Below are 24,562 nucleotides of genomic sequence, written 5' to 3' on the forward strand. Positions count from 1 at the left end.
TTCAATGTATTATATATTGCGCCAAGTAACTTGGCAATGCAAGATGGAAACGTACATTGTCAATCACATCTCACCAATTGCTATAGGTGGAAAATAATAAAAGCTTCCTTTACAATAATTATCATTATACCAACTGTGCTCCCACCAGAGCTCACCATCAGGGACTTATCCTTTTTATTAAAATAATAATCATATCTTGCATTCAATGCTCATTTCATTCACATCTACTACCTACTCAAAATTCTTCTTTAACCTCTCAAGATCTACTGTGAGACCACATAGCCTAACGCAGTTTCACAATGACCTCTAAGGCCAAGTTTTAAACAACTCATCAGTTTCACAATCTCACCTTTTCTAAAATGTCTGTAAAAAACAAATATGCAACGCTAGAAATAGCGACCATAAAATACGGGGTGAAAAGAAAGGTATGAGACAAGAGAGTGACGATGCTAAAACCAGACTCGTAAATGAATATAAGTAATAAATACAACTAGGAATCAGCTAAAATTTTAAATCAGATAAAATGTTGTCTAAGAGCAAGTTGACTGCATCAACTCCTCTATGTAGATCGACATCGAGGCAGAGGAGGTTTTGTGATAGGCAGACAGTGGTGGCAGCCACACCATCGACACTTCAGACACTGTCTATAGGTATTAGAGAGACCGCTCGACGTCTGCAACAGAGGACACACAATCACTTGTACTCACGTGATAGGTAAAAGAGAGGACACACAGTGACTTGTACTCATGTGATAGATGAAAGAGATGACACACAGTGACTTGTACTCACATGATAGGTGAAAGAGAGGACACACAGTGACTTGTACTCACATGATAGGTGAAAGAGAGGACACACAGTGACTTGTACTCACATGATAGGTGAAAGAGGACACACAGTGACTTGTACTCACATGATAGGTGAAAGAGAGGACACACAGTGACTTGTACTCACATGATAGGTGAAAGAACGCCCACAGTGACTTGTACTCATATAATTGATGAAAGAGAACACAAAGTGACTTGTACTCACATGATAGATGAAAAAGAGGACACAGTGACTTGTACTCACATGATAAATGAAAGAGAGGACACACAGTGACTTGTACTCACATGGTAGATGAAAGAGAGGACACACAGTGACTTGTACTCCCATGGTAGATGAAAGAGAGGACACAGTGACTTGTACTCACATGATAAATGAAAGAGAGGACACAGTGACTTGTACTCACATGGTAGATGAAAGAGAGGACACACAGTGACTTGTACTCATATGATTGATGAAAGAGAGCACACAGTGACTTGTACTCACGTGATAAATGAAAGAGAGGACACACAGTGACTTGTACTCACATGATAGGTGAAAGAGAGCAGACATACCCATAGAGTTATCTCCCCCTAGAGTGATAACTACACGAGCGTTTCCGGTGCCAACAAGGAGCGTTTAGGCCACGCCCCTTTTTTGTGCTAGTCAGTCGTAGTGATTGACTAGATCAATAACATCAGCCATGAGAAGGGTTAAACAAGGATCATGAATTTCCAGTTAAGATAGTAATTAATGCTCATATTAAAGAAATGATGATTATATTTTATTACACTAATATATGCTTATTATTTAAAGCAATTCAATACCTACCAGGGATCGCTAAACATATTATGGAAATGTTTACTTTTTCATATCCATTTCCATCAATGATATGCGGCCCCCCACAGCCCCATACAGCAATGATATACAGCCAATGATATACAGCCCCCCTGTATATCACTGTTTCCATAAGGATAAATATTTCCATAATTTTAGGGAGATGGATATGGAAATATTATTGAAATAGAAATAATATGGAAATGTTATTGAAATGGAAGTAATATGGAAATGGAAATAATATGGAAATGAAGTAGAGAAATGTTATGGAAATGGAAATAATATGGAAATGAATTATGGAAATGGAATTAATATGGAAATGAATTATGAAAATGGAAATAATATGGAAATGAAGTAGGGAATTTTATGGAAATAATATGTAAATGAATTAAGGAAATGTTATGAAAATAGAAATAATATGGAAATGAATTATGGAAATGGATTTAATATGGAAATAAATTATGGAAGTTTTATGGAAATGAATTATGAAAATGGAAATTGTGACATACACGTAATCCCTGATACCTACTTGACTTGCAAAGGCACTGAATAGATAGTGTTAAGTAAGTGAGTTAATGCAATCAGTTACTCATAGATAAGATAGATAGTCATACTGGGGATTGTATTGCATTGGTGTGATGGGAAGCTAATCGACTGCCATCAACTATGAGCTGTACTACCCGAGTAATAAAAAAGACTTTGGACAGAAAATTTATTTTTATATAACATTTACCATTCAAACGTTTAAATTTCATATCATGAGAAAATATTTTTAAGCAGTTCAAATGAATTAAGAGGAAAAAGAAAACTTACATATTGGGCTTGCTAACTAAGTCAGTCCTTTATGTGCTTCTTACCTGTTAGCTGTGTTTTCTGTGATACAAGACTTATCGTGATAATACAATACAACAACTACAATACAACAAAAACAACTGTAAAGGTTTTCAAGCTTTTTCAAACAACTACAACTTTTAAATTTCATATCATGAAAGAAGTTTTTTGTTGAAATGAATTAGGAAGAAAAATGAAACTGCAAATGTGTTTAAATGTAAATGTGAAATAATTAGCAAGTGATGGCTAAATATAATCTGTTTAGCTATGATTACAATAAAAAAATTATTCAATATATAAAGTAATATAAGTCTTTTTTATTTTTAAATAATTATAATTTAGTATAATTAAGTATAATTTATTTTTATCTAACATATAGCAACATTTGCCACTCTAACTTTCAAATATTTTGCTTGCTTACATCAAGCAAAGATGTCCACTAACTAGTGGACATCTTTTGATATGATTGATATGTATTGAAATATAATATTACATGCAAGGGCTGTTTGTGAACTGTGGCGTCACTGGATCACTCTATCACCATACAATGCCAATACTTTCAGTTGATGGCAGTCAATTACATTGTAGCTTCCCATCACACCAATGTAATACAACCCCAGTATGACTATCTATCTTATCTATGAATAACCAATGATATACAGCCCCCATGTGTGGGGGCTGTATACCATTGGAGTAACTGATCGCATTAACTCACTTACTTAACACTATCTATTCAGTGCCTTTGCAATGCATGTAGGTATTGAATTGCTTTAAATAATAAGCATATATTATTAGAGTAATAAACTATAATCATCATTTCTTTAATATGAGCAATAATTACTATTTTAACTGGAAATTCATGATCATTCTCATGGCTGATGTTGTTGTTCTGTCAATCACTGCGATTGACTAGCACAAAAAAGGGGCGTGGCCTAAACGCTCCTTGTTGGCACCGGAAACGCTCGTGTTGTTGATGGCACAGTTATCACTCTAGGGGGGAGATAACTCTATGGACATACCTATGTGTATAATCACCAAAAGATTATACTCACGAGTCGGATTTGTATTTCTCCCGGACAGCCTGCTGCGGCTGTTCATGGGCAGTCTGGAGAGTTTTCAACAACAGCTGGACACATGGTGCCACATCCGCCTGCTCATATCTTGTCACCTGGTCAATTTGTAAGTGCAAAAATTGCTTAATTGTGTAGAAGTGAACACAAAAAGAACAAAACCTTTCCAATTGTATCATATATTGTGACCAGTTGTATCATAATGTATATTGTTGCTCAAAAAAAACGCGATAATAACCGTAGCTTATGATAAAATCACGCTTTTTTGAGCTCATTTTCCTCGGCGTTCAGCATATTAAACACCTTGTAACAATATGCGAGCATTGTTAAATTGCTTATCTACCTTTCATAAACGACAGATTATTTTGAAGGCTGAATTTAGATAATGGGTTTCAAGACACCCATCTTTATCATTCTAAATCGTACTAAACATCCCCAAATTCCGTTGCTAAAAAGCTAGCATACGTCACATATTTATGGGCGAAGCTTCTTGTGTCGATTGTGTTGTTTTCGAGATCGATATTGAGACGCTTAAAAAAGCCTTCATAACTTTGAAAGTTAGTGGACCATGTCTGATGTCTGATTTGCCCAGAAAAAAGATATATTGTTTGTGGCAGTTATGGTTTAATATAGCTCACAATGACAACTTTGCAATCAACATTCATGGCAACTTTGCTATCAACAATCATGTCAACCGTCTCATTCCCACAATGTAAGCTGGCATAGATGAGTATCTACCTTTGCTATGAGTGTGGGGGGAGGGTGTTGCTCCCCGAGTGACCGGTTTGACAAGAGGTGGGCGGCTAAGAAGAGGGAGGCTGAGGCAATGATGCTTGGCTTGTAAATGAGGTAGTTATCACAGTCGAGCAGAGACATCTCCATCGCGTACTATAAACACAACGAGAGAACAATTCACACCAGTCGCAACAATTCACACCAATGGAGATAGTCACATGTTTCCATGACGCAGTTAATTAGCAAGTTTGTGTCATGCGTAAGATAGGAATGACAAATACCTGCAAGTCAAGTAAGTTTGTGTCATGCGTAAGATAGGAATGACAAATACCTGCAAGTCAAGCAAGTTTGTGTCATGCGTAAGATAGGAATGATAAATACCTGCAAGGCAAGTAAGTTTGTGTCATGCGTAAGATAGGAATGATAAATACCTGCAAGTCAAGTAAGTTTGTGTCATGCGTAAGATAGGAATGACAAATACCTGCAAGTCAAGCAAGTTTGTGTCATGCGTAAGATAGGAATGACAAATACCTGCAAGTCAAGCAAGTTTGTGTCATGCGTAAGATAGGAATGACAAATACCTGCAAATCAAGCAAGTTTTACTCGCAAGTTTTATTGGCTGCCTCATGCTCGCAAAAGATGGAAACAGCACTTGCGGATAGTGCCCAAGAAAATGCCATACAAGATACGCCATTTTACACATTCTCCACGTTGTGCTGAAAAAGTGTGTTACTAAGCAAACAAGAGTGCACTGCTATGACCTCTGGCGTTGAATTTATTATCTTTTTTTTAACAAAGCGCCAGCATTAATCCGTACATGCTAATGTCCTTTGAAAAGCTTATCATTTGATAACTCACCAGGCACACAACTCAAAATCAGCATCATGGAAACATGATGTATGTTGTCATATTATCCGTATTGACAGTAATTCATATATGATAAATAAACAGAAAGCTAATGAAAAGGTCATAAAAGGTTAACTATATACTCTATAGGATATCACACATTAATGCAGGCATGGTACAATGTATCTACATACACGAGGTTTAGTAAACTAAGTGTATCCAACACAGCTATACCTGACACGAGCAACACAGCTATACCTGACACGAGGATCACAGTCATTCCTGGAATTATACCACAACATTTATAGCTTTTAAATGATAACCTAGCTAGCCTCTAGAATAAGGTTCTCTAGATAATTATTGTAGAATAATTCATAGAAAAGCTCAGCTTTCTATAAATCTTCCCAATGGCTAATCGACTGATTGACTGTCGCACCTGCTTCTCAAGACTATACAAGCCTTTTATAGAAAAACGCAAATACCTGTGCGAGACATTTGAGCTTAGAAGAGACACCCAGCTGCCGGCAGTACATGTCAAGGAAAACATTAGCTGTTGGAACAGCCACGTCAAAGCCAAGAACCTTGATGACAAGATGTTCCATTCTAAGTAGTTGCCGCTTTGTGTATGTGTCATCTGTGATGTAAACAAACTCTCCCACATCTGGGGGATAGATCTCCTCGTACTTACTGTAACATGAATAGAGTGTGCAAGTTGGTGAGAATATGAAGAGCATGTAATATGCTTAAAGGTTGACTTAAATTCCCATTACCGTTATTTGATATGAAAATATTCACCATGCCTTACTCTGTTGTGTTGTAGGTGCAAAATATGTGGAAAGGTGATTACAAGCTCTTAAAAGCTAAAAAACGAACAGTAAATCGCAGCCACACGAGACCGCCGTAGTTTGGATTCCCTTTCCAAAACGGCTCAAATGTGATGTAGTTGTGAGAGATGGTTTCTGTTTACACTTTCTTGCAACCTTATTCATCGAAACATTTTCACAAATATACTTCACACATTCAATAAAACTATGTCTCTTGTTCTTACGCGTCTGTTTTATCGTCATTGTAATGCTGTCACATTTAGCACTGATATCTTATAACTTACCGTAAAAAATCGTTAAACTTTTTAATCTTAGCTCGAATGAGTACATATCATTGTCTGGTAATCATGACGAGCCTGTTGGTCACCTGTGATAATCGAAAAGTGCTGCAAAAATTATTTGCGAAGTATTGGGTCACATGATCAGATTACGACTTGACGATTGAATAATGCCGAAACAAAACTGTAAAGTAGCGAGCATCTATATTTGTTACGGGGTCTCTGGTGAAACCCGAAGTGTTTGTCATAAACTAGTACTATGATAAGTTTTATATTGAGCTTTGTATTGGCCTTTCAATTCACGTGAGAACATGCGTGACAAGATGATAACCAAATTTCGTGATTACGTCATTGAAATAAAGAGATTCCAATCTACGGCGGCTTTTCGTTTTTGGGCTTTTAAGAGCTTGTAATCACGTTTCCACATATTTGGCACTTACAACACAACAGAGTAAGACATGGTGAATCTTTTGATACCAAATAACTGTAATGTGAATTTTGTTGCAAGTCAACCTTTAAGGACTCCTTACATGTACCCTATAGGGGTGTGCGTTACAAAATATGTATCATGATAGGAGGAGGGTATGACTTGAAGCATTAGTTTAGTCCATAAACCTAAGTAATCATCTACATGTCATTTCTAGGGACCAATGTGACTGACAAACACCCGACAAGATGAAAATATTCGATGGATATAGAAATTCGCGATTTCGCGAACAGTCAATTCCGCAAATTATTAAATTTCGCGAATAATTAGTTCTATTTTTAAACACAAGAGAAAATAACTACTGCCTCAAATTAAAAACTTCAATCGCCGGGGCTTCGACTTAACCCCATTGCCAATGCATCACACTTCCTTACAAAATTATTCAAGGTTTTCACAAGTTATTCGGCATGGCGTCGTCATTACAAAAATCTCTCCTGCAGTCTTTTTACATTGAAATCAACTCTATCAACCTCTAATACCGAAGTTGCTGACGATAATGATTCTGATCTGGACATTACGGTATGTATTTGATTTGCAGTGCAAATACGTTTTTCCATATTTAACTGTGTTAGTTGATTCTCTTGTTTAAAAAATGATCGCTTTCATTCAAAACTTCAGTTATTGTTTTTGTACTTCTTTCTTTTACTATTATTAAAATTTTTTTCTTTTTTGTGTTTACTACAGATTGACAATGAAACACAACCTATTCTGATTACGAAAACTAGAGTCAAGTAGTAATATTCACTAAGGCAGGAATATTGGCGGAAAAGCAACCAGTCAACCTAGACCCCTTCATCAACAACAACTCTTTAATATTGCTGCAGCAAACATGATTAAATTTTATATTCTATTTCATGTATAGATATATTATAATTTAATACAAAACAAAACAAATAAAATATTTCAAACACAAATAAAATTTTACAAACGATGAATGGAGTAAATAAAAAGTTTAGCCCATATGGCGGTTGTCTGGCAATAAAATTAAACTGAAACTCTTGATAAGTAATTACTAGCGTGTAATGGTGCTCTCTGACTAGTTATTTTGGTAAACGCAGCTCTATATCGCTGTCACTGTCTTGGGTAGATGTTGAAGGCGATTCTCTCGCTACTACATGGCTGGTAAGGGAGCTATCATGAGAACTCTCCGCGTGGCTTACTGTTGCAAAGTTCTGCCGGTTGGCCAAAAATTTGTGCTCGTGAAGGCGTTTTTGTTTCTTTTTCAAAACTGATATATTCTCCTCGTTAGCAGTTAGTGTATGATGAAACAGCTGCTTACTCTACTCATTTCACGGGGTAGATGACCAACCGCTGCGCAGTCTGCGTTTATTAGCTTTAGTGTAAATAGGTCGTGCAGATTATTGGACTTTCTCTCTCACACTAAAACAAATAACGAAGCGGTAGGAATGGAAAAAATAAATATTGCGTTTTACCAAAGAACCAACGTAAAATTCAACTATTAATTTAGTAAAGATTTTGAAAAAACTCATTACTTACGACAAGTTGTTGGTTCATCAAAGGCCTCCAAATCGATGAATATTCATGAAAACTTCTGAATGCAACAAGAAATTTATAGCTTAGTATGATTGACTCGTAGTTGTAAGCTAAATAGAAATCGAAACACACAATGTGCGCATGTGAAGGGTTAACTCTATTGCTAGCAGCAAGCGTTAACTCTTAATAGAGAGTGAGTGTGTTCCCCCGCGAATATGCATGAAAAAGGCAACTTGCACGAAACAACTCCGCGAATAAATTCATCCTGTAGGGTACTTGTATTAGTATATATATACTAGTTATTCTATTATACAGTCATACTTCAACTTACGAGCTTAATGCGTTCCGAAACTGAGCTCGTATGTTAATTTACTCGCATGTTGGTGCAATTTATTTATATATAGAACCATTAAATATATATTGATTGGTTTCCATACTCTAAAAAATGCAAATAAAACACTCAAAACAAGATATAGTAACAGAAAAAACATGTTGGTTATTGTTCTAATTTACCACATGCTTTCAAAAAGCAACAATTAAAAAATAATGCAAGGAAATGTGATTAATTAAAATGTAAAATTAAATACATACAATCGCAGCTGCCGCTAGCATTTGCCGCTAGCATTTGCCGCTAGCATTTGCCGCTAGCATTTGCCAGGGCGGGAGATATAAGTTATCCTTCATTACAACAGTTGACTTTGATAAATTTGGATTTTATTAAAGATGTGGTTGCGTCAAAAAATTCAATTTAATGAAATTAAGACCCATTAAAGGCTAAAACATCAGCTACAATTTGATGCCATTTTTGTCTTTGTAGACCGACCCTGTCCAGAGTATATGCGTTTGAATGAGGCCCTCTTAAAAATCTCACGTTCCAGCGGGTGCCTCTTTCGTGACGTCACAAGCAAGGTATCTGAAACGAAACCACGAGCAATAAATATGAGGTCGCTTCGTTAGCCAATCATGCGCGCGAAATTTTTACATAGGCCGTAATAAATGTTATCACTCGTAAAACGCGTTGTCTGTGATCTCGAAGATTCTCATAATTAGAGAATTCATTCTCATAGTTACTGATTCAACGCGTTTCAACAATTACTAAGTTATACATAGTTTTAAAATGGCTTCAAGTTCGAGTGACCGCTACTCAAAGTTATCTGAGCAACTTTTAGTAAAAGATTGGAGTAGACAGCCTATGGTCAAAGCTGACAGGCGTCAGCAGCGTTTTGCTGCAGAGGAAGACAGAATGGAGGTAAATTAACTTAGAGTCTTCTACACCTAAGTAAATGTAATATTTTTATAGTCATAAATACATATACTAATTAATAAAATGATAATTCTTTGCTATCTCCAATCATCGTTTCATAGCTTATCTGCCGTTTTACCTAGCTATAATATTTTTTTCGAATTTTCTTTGGTAAATTAGAGTCATGATTACAAATTATTTTCACTCGTAGGAAGTGGGTAAAATCGATTGATCATTGCAAATCTTTAATCTCCAGAACCAAAGCTTCGAATCGTTGGCTTGGCGTACTTGTGCCTTTATTAAATGTTTATTCGTTTTTTAAAATTACACTCGCAATCTCCAATTCAACTTGCAATCCAACTCCCAATTTGGAAGCTGTCAATAGATACGCTTCAGAATGACATACCCTAGGACACTTATATTTCGCTAGTATTTAGTTTCGTGAGTAGCATACAGAGTAAAATTTCGCTGCAACTTAATTTCGCAGCTCTGATGAGTGCGAAAATATAGTGATGTGAAAACAAATGCAGTGGAACAAACATCATTAGATTCCTCAGGTCCAGTTCACTGGTACGAAATATGTTTCAATTTGGGACTACAGTACTTTTTAGACTATAAAACGCACCTCTATATAAGCTGCATCTGCTTTATTTTCCAATAAACGATAATAAAACAATACATAAGCCGCACCTTTGAATAGGCCGCAGAACTAAGGACTATGCTTTTTAACGTGGCAGCAACTTTCCTGTTTAAAACGGAACAGTCGAGAACGGCACCGTTTCGTATTATCCGACGCTTTTTAACTTAGTGCCTAATGGGACAGTACCGTGAGGCATTGTTTCGTATTTTCTTTCACCGCTAGAAGCCACTAATTGGAGATTCCCGTTAGTGCGCCCTAGCGGTTAAAGAAAAAGCCACAGATTAGCCGCACCCTTATATAAGCCGCATAGCTCAAATCATCAGAAAAAGGTAGCGGCTAATAGTCCGAAAAGTACAGTAGTTTTTATTTGTGAACCACAGGTAGAAATGTGTAGGCGATATCAATAATGCAATTTGATAGCTTGCTGCCATTTGTTTCCTGGACTAGCAATGACATCAAGGTCCCTGACGCAGTGACCTATGCGGTACCGATATTAGAATTCAAGTATTTATAACACGCGGTGGCCATGGCTCCAGGTTGTTATTGCTTCGGGTTGGTAATAAAATTCATCACCACAATAATTATTATTCAATTTTATGACTTTCCCTATTAGACTGTCATCCTCATCAGTTACAAATTCAATGACTAAACTAATATCATCATCTTCCTAATTTGTCTAGGCTTTTCCATAAAAACTTATTATCTTAATTTGTTTGGCCATGCTGCTCAGTCGGTGTATTAGCTATATTGAGTTTAGCAAAAATTACCCAATGAGCCAACCACACACGAAACTTGCCTGCATTTCTAATATGACGATTTTATTGTGAATATCAATGAACAAAGCCATTTAATTTTGCGTTTTCGCTTGTTCGTTATGATAGTTTAGTTTCGCTCATGAAATTTTCGCGAGAGTATGCTGCCGCGAAAATGCGAAAGTTAGATGCCGCGAATACATAAGTGTCCTAGGGTATCTATGAATGACATTTTTTGCATTTGTTTTACTGATTACAGAATGTTTATGTCGTCCCACCAGCCGAAGAAGCTTTGTCAGTGTGGAAACTGCCATAAAGGGGAAAGAGAGACTTGAATGTGTGCTGCATAAGCCATGATGTTTTGTTTGAGTTTGTTGCAGTAGATGAATTTGTCTTATTGTATCAGCTAATACTATGTGAGAGGCCACGACTTGATGAATATTTTTAATAAAAGCTTTATGCCGAGGTGAAAATATTTTTGCTTGTAAAATTTATATAATAAAATAATATTGTTGAAGATAATGCAAAACATGATTTGCAGAATATTGTAGTGAATTTGATATGGTATATGGATGTCCGCAAAACTGGAGAATGTGAGTTCAAATCCAGTTTGCAGCAGACATCTCATCCTTAAAACTCTATCCCTGTCTATATTCTTTTCAAAGACGTGGCTTGCTTATTTCACTTAGGTAGTATTCGGTAAGAATATTACTAGTAAGAAACTAGTACGTAGACGGTGTAGGCAATGATATACAGCTCCGCCCCAAGGATAGGCGACATAATGTGGACGGGGCTTATGGGGGCTATATATCGTTAGTATGGGTAGCTGCTGAACTGTGCTGATACAAAGACCGCGTTCTACATAAGTGACTTGACAGATTTACCATAGACCGGTAAAATTGGTAGTCGGTACCCAAATGTTTACACAACATTTGGAGAAAGTGAGTAGAACAAATTTTCAATTTTCGTTATTTGAGGCCTTTTAAACATTCATAATAATGCATCTGTAGCAGGATTTAAAATTTTATTCTAGCCAACATGAGCAAATACAAAATAAGATATATGCCAATAGAGTAAGACTAGACTTTTATCGCAAATACCCGATGTGAATACGAGAGATAGAGACAGGTTGCCTAACGCGTGACATCATTTTGGGCAAGTCTGGGCACATTTTGGTGGCCTGAGCGTTTTTACGGCTATCAGATTTTTTCGGTTTTAATCTTCAAATATCTTGGCAATGCGATCGCGTAACACAACAAACAACAGATAGAGAAAAAAAAATGCTTTCTTTTAAGATCAACTTAAATTTGACGCAACTACATCTTTAATGTCTTAAAAGACAAACTTAGAGGCATATATAAAAGCAAACTTTTATTTTTAACTTAACGTAATTAAAAATTTTTCAGCGTTCGTAGTTTGAAGTTTCTCGCTGGTTAGCTAATTTTTCCTTAGTTTCGCTTTCGCGACTAGCCAGCCGTTTTAAGATAAACCTATCTAAGGACGTTTGCCCTTGTCGCCCTTTCAACATGATGCGATTAGGACGAACACAGGTGTTGTCACAAAAGGTTAAAGCACAACCACTAGCCAACTTGTCCGAATGTCTATTTTTATAGTTTTGATAGATCGCACGGGCCTTTTCACATAGCATCGTTTCAGTTACGCTGTCCCCGGCCAATTGCTTATCTTTTATCCAATGCCTGAGCAGTCTCTCCATCAGAGGTCGCGAAGATTGCTGTGCCGTTTAGAAACTATGGTTTGTCCTTTTGCGAACTAAATAAATGCCCTGAATATAATCCTTTGATAATTGTGGATGTATTTCTGTCATATTGCTGAGCTAGCTCAATCACGCATACATATTTCGCATATTTTTCAATAATTTTCCGTTTAATATCAACTGTTATCAATCGGTTTTTCTTTGCATTATCTTTCATTTTACTGGCAAACTTTTGGTCAACGCAGAATACTTTGAATTTACATAATTCTGCACTGCAAACCCCACACAAAAAACACGGTACAAAAGTATAACCTGAGCAGTTGAAAAATACAGAGTGATGCTGTTCTCATAAAACACCGCCGGCATACTTGGCAACTGACTCACGTGCTCGTATCTCAAACATGGCTCGTATGTTAGTGCTAAAACTTGCTTAAAAGCTGGCTCGTATCTCAAGTTTCTCGTACGTTGGAGCACTCGTATGTTGAAGTATTACTGTATATATAATAGAGATAACTCTGCACAACTCTTCATCTCATAAGTGCGACAAAAGAGAAAGCCATATTTTCAAGGTTGACTACAAAATTATCATTATTTAATTCAAATTTGAGAATGTTCACCGACTTGGCCGTTTATGTTATATGGAATTTTTACATAGCACAAAGCGAAAACTTCACATAAATTCTTCACGTTATCTAGAACTCACATTGTAGGAGGTTAACGCTATAGGAGCGTCTACTATATTTAAAAGTCTATATATACGTGTATAACCATAGATTTGGTCTAGACATCATGTTGTGTGATGCAGAATTTTTGGATGCTCACAATAATTATACAGCACATAGATTATGCAGGACAAATCCAGTAAGTTTCACCAACTATTAATTAGACACAAAATTGAACATCAAGCGAGTGGGCCACTCCAGAGGCAAGTGGGCCACATTTGGCCCATAGACCATAGTTTGGCTTACAGATTGTAGTTTGACCACCCCTGTTTGAGATAATCAAAATTCTGCATCTTCGAGACTAAGCACCAAATCTCTTGATGAATATTGCATCGTCACAAAACCGGATCTTCTAAACCAACTCATTTAATCACTTCAAAATGAAAATTACAAATTTGTATTTTATCTGTAGATTTATTGCTATCAACTGGGCAGCATCCGAGCTTGTAAGTCTTCATTTCAACTGAGAAACCTTTCCAAATGACGAGCTGGTGCGCTTGCCGAGGTATGCCCTTAGGCGACAAGGTCAGTCTTTTACAATCGACATCGCTCCCGCCTAATATGAATGTCTAATCCTTGCAATGGTTAACCTAAAACACAAATTTATCACTAAAACACCCTAACAGTGAAGCAATCTGTCTGTAAGAGTAAATTAGCAACCTGTTCAGATACATTATTTTAAACATATTCAGCACAACAATATATTAAGTATAATAAGTATTATGATACATTTTGACACAGTAACATTTGTACTCACCAGTTTTGATGCATACATATGCGCCAATACATCATTGCTATTCCACTTCTATCAGCTGTTGCATCTCAAGTACCCGAACAAGCACTTGAAATTTGACAAGTAAATTATACATTCACGCAAGCCTGGTCTGATATAGAACCTTTGTGGTACATGCCACGAAGAGAGGTAATTGTGTTTAATTGTGTATAAACAATGCAAATATTCAACATCTTTACACTTCCATACTGTCAAAACAAGTCTAAAAGTTTTGCAGTTGTGATTTTGAATCCGTAAGGTTTAATCTAAAGCCAAAAAGATACTTCACAGAGAAATCATTCCTCCGTGAACTAGCTAAGCATCAACACCATCCTTCTGATCCATAGAGCAAATACACAAACATAAGCGGTAACAACCTTACCAGGAGATCATTCGACCAACGAACCCTCACTTGACGGGTTACAAACACAACACTCACCTGGCAATGAACATGCAAGCTGTGCCAACCAATTGGAGCTTTCCCCGAAGGACTGACATCTGAGAGAGGAACCGATCGATATAGTTTACAGCGAGATGGAGCGTTTCATCATGGAGGTTATACTCTTCACCAACCTCGACAAGCCAGTCAACCAGAATCGTTCTCATTTGAGGTGAGATGTCATTCTGCTTTCTCATGTAGTTGAGCTGCTCATACAAAAGATAACAATACAACATTTCAATATGCATTTCTCTCTATTATATATACTAGCACCGTGGCAGTCTAGTTCGCCGTGAAAGATCGTCAGGCATGTCGATAAAGCATGCGGAGTAAGTAGCCGTAGAAATATTCTGAAATCAATAAAGACAGACGGTGAGTTGGTGCAGGTGTTACAATGTTGATATCCAAGGCTGAATGTTACCAAGATGAATGTTACGAGTTGTAGTCTTTTCGAAAGGCATATTTTATCCTAACCTCCCTTAGACACTTAAAGATGTGGTTGCGTTAAAAAGGTCGATTTAATGAAATTAATTAAGGTTAGAAGGCACCCTCAAAATAATTTTTTTTTCAAAAAAAATGATTTTCAAGCAAAACATGTTTCCTATATAATTCAAGTGTGCTCTTTCCATTGCTGCCACTAAAAAGTATGTCAAACCACTTTAAAACACTTATAACTTGGACTGAATGCTGGCCACTTCTAGAGACAATATGCCTGAGATATTGATCGCTGCCGGGTGGTATGTAGAAACAAGGCAGCTGAACCTGTGGTAATTGCTGCTAGGAAGGCAAACAGAAGGTCAGCTGCACCAGATGATAATACATATTCAAGTGGAGGGTTTTAATAATACATATTCAAGTGGAGGGTTTTAATAATACATATTCAAGTTGAGGGTTTTAAAAGGGTATGGGACAATCCATCTGCCCATAACTGTAAAGAAATCATCCGTTTTCTATTCCCAAACTTTAGGCAGCATTTTCTCATTATTCGCTTTTTGTCAGTGTTTTCAATCTTTAAAACGCTGCCATTTTGTCAATTCTAAAGATATCGACTTGAAATGTTGTATGGCTAATCCTTGAAACCTATCTGATGTTTTTATGGTCTCAGAATTTTTCTTCTCTGTGTACGGGGTCCTACCCACGATCCAAACTCCAACCTGATTTCGCACTTATGACTTTTTGTCTCTTTCTACCTGAATAAAAATTGTAATTGAAAATTCTGCTCCCATATTGTCATGATACACACCGTTTAGCACTATAATAACCACTTTTAAAGTGGATACCCTGAGACTTTCATCAAGATATTTTGCATGAGAAACATGACTTCGAAACTACATTCTGATTCATAAAATGAAAACCGTTTGTCTGGTGAACAAACCAAGTATACCATTGGATTTGTCTTGAAAAACTATACCAGAATAACAGTTTGTAACACTATATATAGATGGGGGGTCTCTCCGAGGGTGCCTTCTGACCCTAAGACCCACAAAAGGCTAAAACATCAGCTACAATTTGATGCCATTTTTGTCTTTGTAGACCAACACTGCCCAGAGATATATGCGTTTGAATGAAGCCATCTTAAAAAGCTCACGTTCCAGCGGGTGCTTCTTTCGTGACGTCAATATTGATACATCTGAAAAGAAACCACGATCGATAAATATAAGGTCGCTTCATTAGCCAATTATCAACGCGAAATTTTTATATGACGTAATAAATGTTATCACTCACAAAACGCGTTGTCTGTGATATCAAATTTAGGGATTTTACTCTATTATTAAATCGCATGGACATCGACATTTACTAAATTAATTAACATCGTTACTTTAATGAATTACTCGATCGACACGTTTTATTGGTGAACAACATAATTGTAAAAATTGCTGTGAAGTTACTGCGAAGGTGACTCTGAGTTTTCTGGGCATCAGGTGGTTAAAGTGCTACGAAGGAAGATTGGAGAATGGAGGTAAATTTATTTTTTACTTTGAGTCTCCTATAGATATACTGTTGAGTTTACATTCAGATTATATTTCCCTGTTTGAGGCTGAAATGTAATTTCCTGTGCGTGCGAGATACGTATGTACAGTTAGTTCTTGACAGCTTCTTTTTAATCCTTAGAATCTAGCAATACAGTGGCTTAGATTGATGAATATACTAAAGGTAATATTTTTAGTACTCAATATATGTACTAATTAATAAAATTATATAACTTTTTGCTATCACTAATCATCGTTTTATACTTTTTTGTTGGTTCACCTAGCTACATTTGCTTCAAATTTTCTGTGGCAGTTTTATCTAGCAAACTAGATTTATGCTTTGACTTTAGATGTTCACTTCTCACTTGTAGAAAGTGAAGAAAATTGATTGATCAATGCAAATCTTTAATTTCCAGAACCAAAGCTTCGAATCGTTGGCTTGGCGTACTTATGCCTTGGTTAAACATTTATTCGTTTTTAAAATTACACTCGCAATCTATCTAACTCCCAATTTGAGAGCTTCCAGTAGATACGCGTTAGAATGACATATCTATGAATGACATATATTTATTGCATTTGTTTTACTGATTACAGGATGTTTATGTGGTCCCACCCGCCGAAGCAGCTTTGTCAGTGTGGAAACAGCCATAGATGGGAAAGAGACTTGAATGTGCGCTGCATAAACCATGATGTTTTGTTTGAGTTTGCTGCAGTAGATGAATTTGTCTTATTGTATCAGCTAAAACTACGTGAGTGGCCACGACTTGATGAATATCTTTAATAAAAGCTTTATGCCGAAATGAAAATTTTTTTGCTCGTAAAAATTATGTAATAAAATAATATTGTTGAAGATAATGCAAAACATGATTTGCAGAATATTGTAGTGAATTGGATACGGTATATGGATGTCCGCAGAACTGGAGAATGTGAGTTCAAATGCAGTCTGCAGCAGATTTCTCATCCTTAAAACTCTATCCCTATGTATATTCTTTTCAAAGACGCAGCTTGCTTATTTTACTTACAGTAGTAAGAAACTAGTTTTCGGTGTGGGCAATGATATACAGCCCCACCCTCAGGATAGGCATAATGTGGGCGGGGCTTTTTGGGAGGCTGTATATCGTTAGTGTGGGTAGCGACGGAACTGTGCCGATAAAAAGACCTTATTCTACATAGTTTGCTTGACAGAATTACCGTAGACTGGTAGAATTGGTAGTCGGAACTCAAATGTTTACACAACATTTGGAGAAAGTGAGTAAGACAAATTTTCAATTTTCGTTATTTGAGGCTTTTGAAACATTCATATTAATGTATCTGTAACTGGATTTAAATCTTTATTCTAGCCAACATGAGCAAATACAAAATAAAATATATGGGTCTATCCATAATCACCATTGTTACAATTAGAGCAGAAAATTAATTATAGAATCTTGGTATTGCATTTAAGATGATTTTAAATCAGATATTCTCTTAGAGCTCAACAAGCTCTTTCGAATAATGTATAATATGTCACACTAAAGTTAATTTTTACTGAGAAACTTTTTAGTTAGTGTGCCACTCGCGTTACATCAGAGAAATATGCATTTTGAAGAGCTAGTTGCTCACCCTTAAAACTCTGATTTGGTGGGAAGCACAATTATAAAAACTTATGTTTTATTTTAAAGAAGCTTGCTGACATATGCACTAAAATTTATCCCGATATTAGATGGTAGTGGTGAACTACATGCTTGTAAACATGTCACCGCTGTTACATTCGATTGTCACCATTGTTACGCTTCTTATATTTTGTAAACTTGATAGTATTTAAATTAACTGCAATGAGATCAATAATGGTATTAAAGCTAATGATTACAATATATATAGACAAGTCTTAACTTGAAATGTTTTTTATTGGTTTCAAAGTATAAAGTATAATAATATAATAATACATGACAAACATGATTAAGCTTAAGTAACGTAGGATGAAAAAATGAATATTGATCATGTAATTGTGAGAATGTACTCACAAAATGTTTTAGATCATTCTGCATGCTCTAAATCTTCTGCAAAACATTACTGACCTCTTTTAGAGAGAGTAGGACAAGACAGTGACTTGGCTATGTAATGAAATTTTACCCATGCTATATTTTTTGTATTATCAACAAGTGATTTTGTCTTCATTCTTTAAAAAAAACTGCACTTCAGCTTCAAAGGCATCTACACTTTTTACCACTCCTACATAATGCCTAAAAGTTTTTTTTTCTAGGCAGCAATGTTAGCACAAAATCACCTTCTTTCAATGCGCTTGCTAGTTATTTGATGGGTTCGGGATTGCACTCACTTTCTGGATCACTAATTGCATGGTCATCAGGATCTATGTAAAAGTTAAAACTTTCCAATGGCATATTTTTACTTTTTTATTTATTTGTTTTATTTTATCTTTTCTCATCTCTATTGCGAACTTCCGACAATGACAGTCCAACCGTCATTGCTAGTTTATGGACAGTCTGGCGACCTTTGCTTGGGCTGTTTAGAAGTGCTCAATCAATCTTTTTACAGCTTTATCTTCAGACTGCGGGTTGCCAAATTGGGAAGTGGTTGCTATAAAAAATGAACTTAAACTTTAATAACTTTTTTTTTACAAAACACTTCAAAACATTAACTTAAAACATCCATAATGTACGCAGATGTAGTAAATCATTAAGTTTGTTGAAGAAGAAAATGAATGTACATACCCGATAATTTTACTTACAAAAGTTTTTTTCCCGATTTCTGTATTGCTGAACTCTAATTCTTGCTTTTTCTTGAGTTTCCTCCAATTGATCTTCAGTAAGTTGAGCTCTTCTTTTTGTTCTACTCTTTTGATTTTGACTAGGGCAGTCAAATATTGAGTCGAAGTGTTTTGAATATTGACGCGTTTTGTTACGATATTTACGCATCCGCTCTGCAGATGTTGTCTAACCCATGATGAAAGCAGAAGTGACCAGCAGACTTTCCATCTAACAATATTCTGTTTCAAGCACTTGTTATAAGTTACTCCCATGAATAGATTTGATTAAATTTTGAACCATTCTCAGTATCGGAGTCGCAAGTCTTAGTAATACATTTGTAAGGTAGCAACCGTTTGCTAACTTGCTAGAAGAAGCTTGTTAAAGATGTGGTTGCGTCAAAAAGGTCGATTTAATGAAATGGCTTAAATTTACAATATAATGAGTAACTCATACATGAGAACATCAACAACACCACAAATTACTGTTAAATGTGAAATTCACACAAATTAATCTGATAATTATATGAGTTGAGGGGTATAACAATGGTGACAGTGTAACAGCGATGACGCAAATTTTGGAAATATGTGCAACTTTGAGCAAAACTGAATTTAGTTAGAGGTACAGCGTAGAAGGTTAGCGTTGAAAACAAATTACTACTAATTTTGAACTAATAATACAAGTGTAGTAGAAACTTATTGATGTTTCCTGTCACCATTGTTACTCAAAACATGCCAACTTATAAAAGAGCCCCACACTAATAGATCAGTGCACACAATACCAATTTATGCATTAACGGGCAGCAAAGCCATTGTGAGCAAAGCCATATGCCAATAGAGCCGTGTAGGACTAGACTTATATCGCAAATAGCCGATGTGAATACGAGATATATTGACAGATATATCACGTGTGACATCATTTTGGGCAAGTCTGTGCAAGTTTTTTGGCTTTATCGTTTTTATCGTGATCAAATTTTTTTGATTTTAATCTTCAAATATCTTGGCAATGGGATCGCCTAACACAACAAACAACATATCAACTGATAGAGAAAAAAATGCTTCCTTTCAAGATCAACTCAAATTTGACGCAACCACATCTTTAAGGATAGGAAAATATGTTTTTGTTTTGCTTTTTAATCGACACAAAATTTTTTTTAATTATTTTTTCCTTGAAGAATAGCCATCACTGTCTGAAACGAAAATAGGAAAAAATTGATGTAAAGTGACACAGAATGTGTGCGTTCCCCTTAACTTATTGTGAATTTATTGCAATCATAGATCATAAACCGAGTGAAACTAATAAGAGAAATGAGAAAGTTGGCAATACAAACCAATAATACCAATAACAATAAAATTAAAACATTAAGTTTTTTTTCTTATTGAAGAGCTAAAAGAGTGAGTTTGGTAAGATTTTAGAATGGAGGCACTTCATATGAATTTTACTCTTCGTATTACGTAAAATCCCTATAAAATTCCTATACTGTCAATGGTCTGTGTATTTACGTTATAGGACTGTCTACTGTATAGGAATTTACAAAAGCCAAACGCTGCTCAAATCTAAAAGAGCAAATGCAAAATATCACCCCGACCACGACTGGCAGCAGTAACCATTCAAACGTAGTACATTCTGAACAGTCTAACATATTACACTACAGAAACATGCGACTGTCCGTGCTCAATATCTACTACTAAGTTTCACATGACGTAATGTATTAAGTTTTGTGTGAAATCATTAATGTCAAGCCTAGTTGAAGTATAGCCCATTGAAAGCACAGAAATCAAAGCATTTCCAGATAATACCCGAGGTTAACCAAACCAACAAGATATCAGACTGAATATCGACTGACATTGTTTTCATAGTGCCAGCTATTTCAGCTATCGAGGAATCCTCCAATATCCTCCCTTATAAACAAACCTCGTTTACCAGTCTCATACAAGCTCACAAAGAGCTAGAGATTGCACCCTTCCTCGAAATGCCCGTTAATAAAACTGACATCCTTTAAATATTTTCAGCCAAAAGACGTTAATTTTCATGAGACATCTTTGAGAAATGAAGCCCCAAAGTGAAGAGGGACACTAGTATCAAAAGGATTTATATTAATACTTCTTATAAAGAATCATCCCAGGGCACCGAGTCAAACTTCATTTATGTGGCTAATTAAAAACACCGTCAATGAGACACTAAATGCTGATTAACGCTATCGCTGTATGTCAGCAGTTGTCCTCTCGACTAGTCCCCTTAAATATTTTTAAAACTATCCAACAGGTCTAGCCCATGGTAGTTCCATAGATTTATATGCCAACTCAACAAGCAGTAAACGACAATATCAAATATGTTCGATGAGTTAGGATCTATAGTTAGTCTTTACTAACCTCCTTTTCCTCTTGGCCAATTATCTCGAAGTTGACCCATTCGCAGCAGCAGACAACACATCCTGTGGCAGCTAAACCAAGCAGCAGCTGCCAAGATCAATAGGCAATTATTATAATTCCAAAAGCCTACCTTGGGTCTCAGCTTCATTTCGGCCTCCCTCAGATGGTCATGAATGTCTTCCTGGTACTCATGCAGACAGTAGAGCGCCAGATCCCTGTCCACTAGAGGATCTATCACAGGAGTCTCTGACGTCTCCATGCACGAGACATCGAGAGCCATAGGAGACCCAACATTATCTGCAACCAGAACCATTTTGTGGTGTTGTTTCTATGCGGGTTTAAAAACAATAGACAATAGTACTGCTTATATTGTAGTGACGGACTTCAAAATGACATAGTACTAGAGAACCTTAAACCTAAATATATTTATTCAACAGAAACTTGTGATCTACTTAAAATGATGCAATTCATAACCAACAGATTTGTCTTAACAGTATTTTACAGCTAAAAAACGAGGGCTTGCATACTCAGTAAACCTATAGACCTATAGTGATTATTAACCTTGTTGGACGTACTGATCACCACCACTTTCATATGCGCTTTCACAAAACCCTTACTGAAAAATCAAATTTGATTCTTTTCCATATGCACGGCCTAAGCATGTTTTACGTAAAATGAACTGCCTTAACATCACTGCATTAACATTAACTGCATCAAACAAAAGAAGCAATACAACTTATGAACTCACAACAAATTATATATCTTCATATAGACATGACCTTGCAAATCAGTGTGAACTTCCACTGTTGCCTTTTATAGACCTCCACTGAAGCTCTTAGACTGACCCACCATGTCAATAGCTGTACCAATACCAGCTATACAATGACCATAGAACCAATAACAGCTCTAGTAGGACTGAAGAACAGTGAGGCTCTTACCAAGCTCCTCTTGCCTAATGCTTGGCAGGTGGACAGCAGCCATGTTGGAAAGTAGGTTGACAGTCGGATTAGAAACTATATTAGCAGCAGACTTTTTGGTTGCCTTGGCTTTTTTTTCTATCTCTTTGGATATTGTAGGTTGCATATTCTCTGCATCTTCAAACACCTTGAAGGGTGCATTCTATATAAGACAAAGGGGAGTGAATGAGTGAGGCATTGTTATAATGCAAACCATGAAGGAAACTAGAAAACTACAGACCAATGTGCGGTTAACTTACAACCAATGGTTCATAATTCACATTAAGTACTTCTTGACAAGCTTGAACACTATTAGTGTACTACATTCATATGCTGTCAGCTGTGTCTACCTCATTTAACTGAAAGAAATGCTTACAAATATCGACCTCTAACTTTCCTTATCAGAAAGATAAGTTGTGCTAACCTTGACTGCCCTTGCAGGTTGCTGCCGCACATTGTTGAGCTGCCCCAAAGCTGTTCGCTTTGGAGCAGTCGCATTTTCAATCTTCTTTGCAGCATTCCTTGTTTGAATACCACTGTTCTCTTGCGCATTCGAGTCATGATACACTTGTACATCCATACCGTCTCTTGGCTTTCCTCTAGAAATGCCAGGTATTTCTTAAGTCATGTTTGAACAAGTCTAGCTTGAGTGCAATGAGACAGCTTGTTGAGTCACATTGGCACCAACATAATTGATTGAGGTAGTGGCAAGGCTAACTATTTCTCCTTTGTACTACATTAAATCCATACATCCGGAGGAGCACACTTAATCCTTCTTATTCTGACTAGATTAGCCCAGTAACAGCAGACCATAAATAACAGAAAGTAACTAACAAAACGAAACATTGGCCATCTCTAACCATTAACATGGCTAAGCATTGTTCAATGCTGCTTCTTCACGATTTTCAAGGATAGAGAAGGAGGATGACAACTTACTGTGAATAATGTTGCTTGTTGAGCTTTAAGCCTCGTAGAAGTTTTACTAAAAATCTAAAACAAGATTTGTCATTAGAGTCTGCCAAAAGCAAACCTGCTAAACATGCCCTAACAACGATTTCAAACCGGCACTATTGCAGTTTTGTAACTGCATATTTCATCGTGTAAGCTTGATAAAAATGCACGAATGGCCAAACATTGCAATTTTGAACAAGTGACCTGATTTGCACAGAACATCCTGAAGACCTACAGAAAACCTGTTTGCTGACATTCAATTTCATATTTCAACGACGGCAGTGAAAACTTTCACGACTGACAAGAGCTTTAACTTGGTGAAAATCAACTGGATAGCCAATCGTTTGCCATGTAGACACAATATATATTTTGTCTCGTGTATCCTCTAAAATTCTAACGCAATATTCTAACATAACCCTTCAAGTATGCCATGACAAACTGCAAAATAAACCAACACGCGAAAATCTGCTTTTTTAAACCTAGGTGCATAGCATAGTCCTTGATATGCAATATATATTGATAGCCTATATTTCAAAATGTCATAGGCCTATGTGAGTGATTACAATCTCACCGATTCATACTAAGTGTCATAGGTGATCATCTTATTTCTAATGTCACTGAATGCCAACACCAAGTATTACGCCACATGTACAAAACTACTACGCTTCGGTTACTTTCGTTCATTTGGCTAATAAAATAGTTTACCGTATCTAGCACAGGTCAACAGCTGCCTACTGAGTGTTTCAGTAACTCCTTATAGATGATCTGGTACTGTGCAATGTCGAACGTTTGTCAGCACACTCCAGCAATAAACCTGCAGATTATTTAAAGTTTATCGCGATGAAAAACGTTAAGACAAAGCTTTTAAATCTGCAAGCCAATTACTTTGGGACAACTGACTAGCCCAGCTTTCAGTGATTGAATTCCCCGCTGGACTCGGCTTCGCCCAATAATATCACAGCCCATTATCACGTGATCTGGGAACTCGCAGCATTAGCGAGCTAACTATTTCTATCGCTCCTACATATCCGTTGAAACATCTTATTTCGCCGCTGCCTATACGGATTCTTGTTTTAAATAATAG

At 36.4% G+C, this 24,562-nt stretch overlaps 1 protein-coding gene across 1 annotated transcript; it reads right to left on the reverse strand.

Annotated features, from left to right (window-relative positions):
• On the reverse strand, nucleotides 1-24,380 carry LOC137401576 (G2/mitotic-specific cyclin-A-like). Its single transcript, XM_068088004.1, has 10 exons — nucleotides 24,184-24,380; nucleotides 23,464-23,517; nucleotides 22,952-23,126; nucleotides 22,510-22,690; nucleotides 21,702-21,868; nucleotides 14,486-14,691; nucleotides 5,603-5,807; nucleotides 4,278-4,427; nucleotides 3,522-3,637; nucleotides 1-673 (listed from the first exon to the last, which is right to left on the reverse strand). The coding sequence occupies exons 3-10, from the start codon at nucleotides 23,105-23,107 to the stop codon at nucleotides 634-636; spliced, it is 1,221 nt and encodes a 406-aa protein (XP_067944105.1). The 5' UTR covers nucleotides 23,108-23,126; nucleotides 23,464-23,517; nucleotides 24,184-24,380; the 3' UTR covers nucleotides 1-633.
• Nucleotides 24,381-24,562: the final 182 nt, after the last annotated feature.

The sequence above is a fragment of the Watersipora subatra genome, chromosome 8 (assembly GCF_963576615.1).
Source record: "Watersipora subatra chromosome 8, tzWatSuba1.1, whole genome shotgun sequence".
Lineage (NCBI taxonomy): Eukaryota > Metazoa > Bryozoa > Gymnolaemata > Cheilostomatida > Watersiporidae > Watersipora > Watersipora subatra.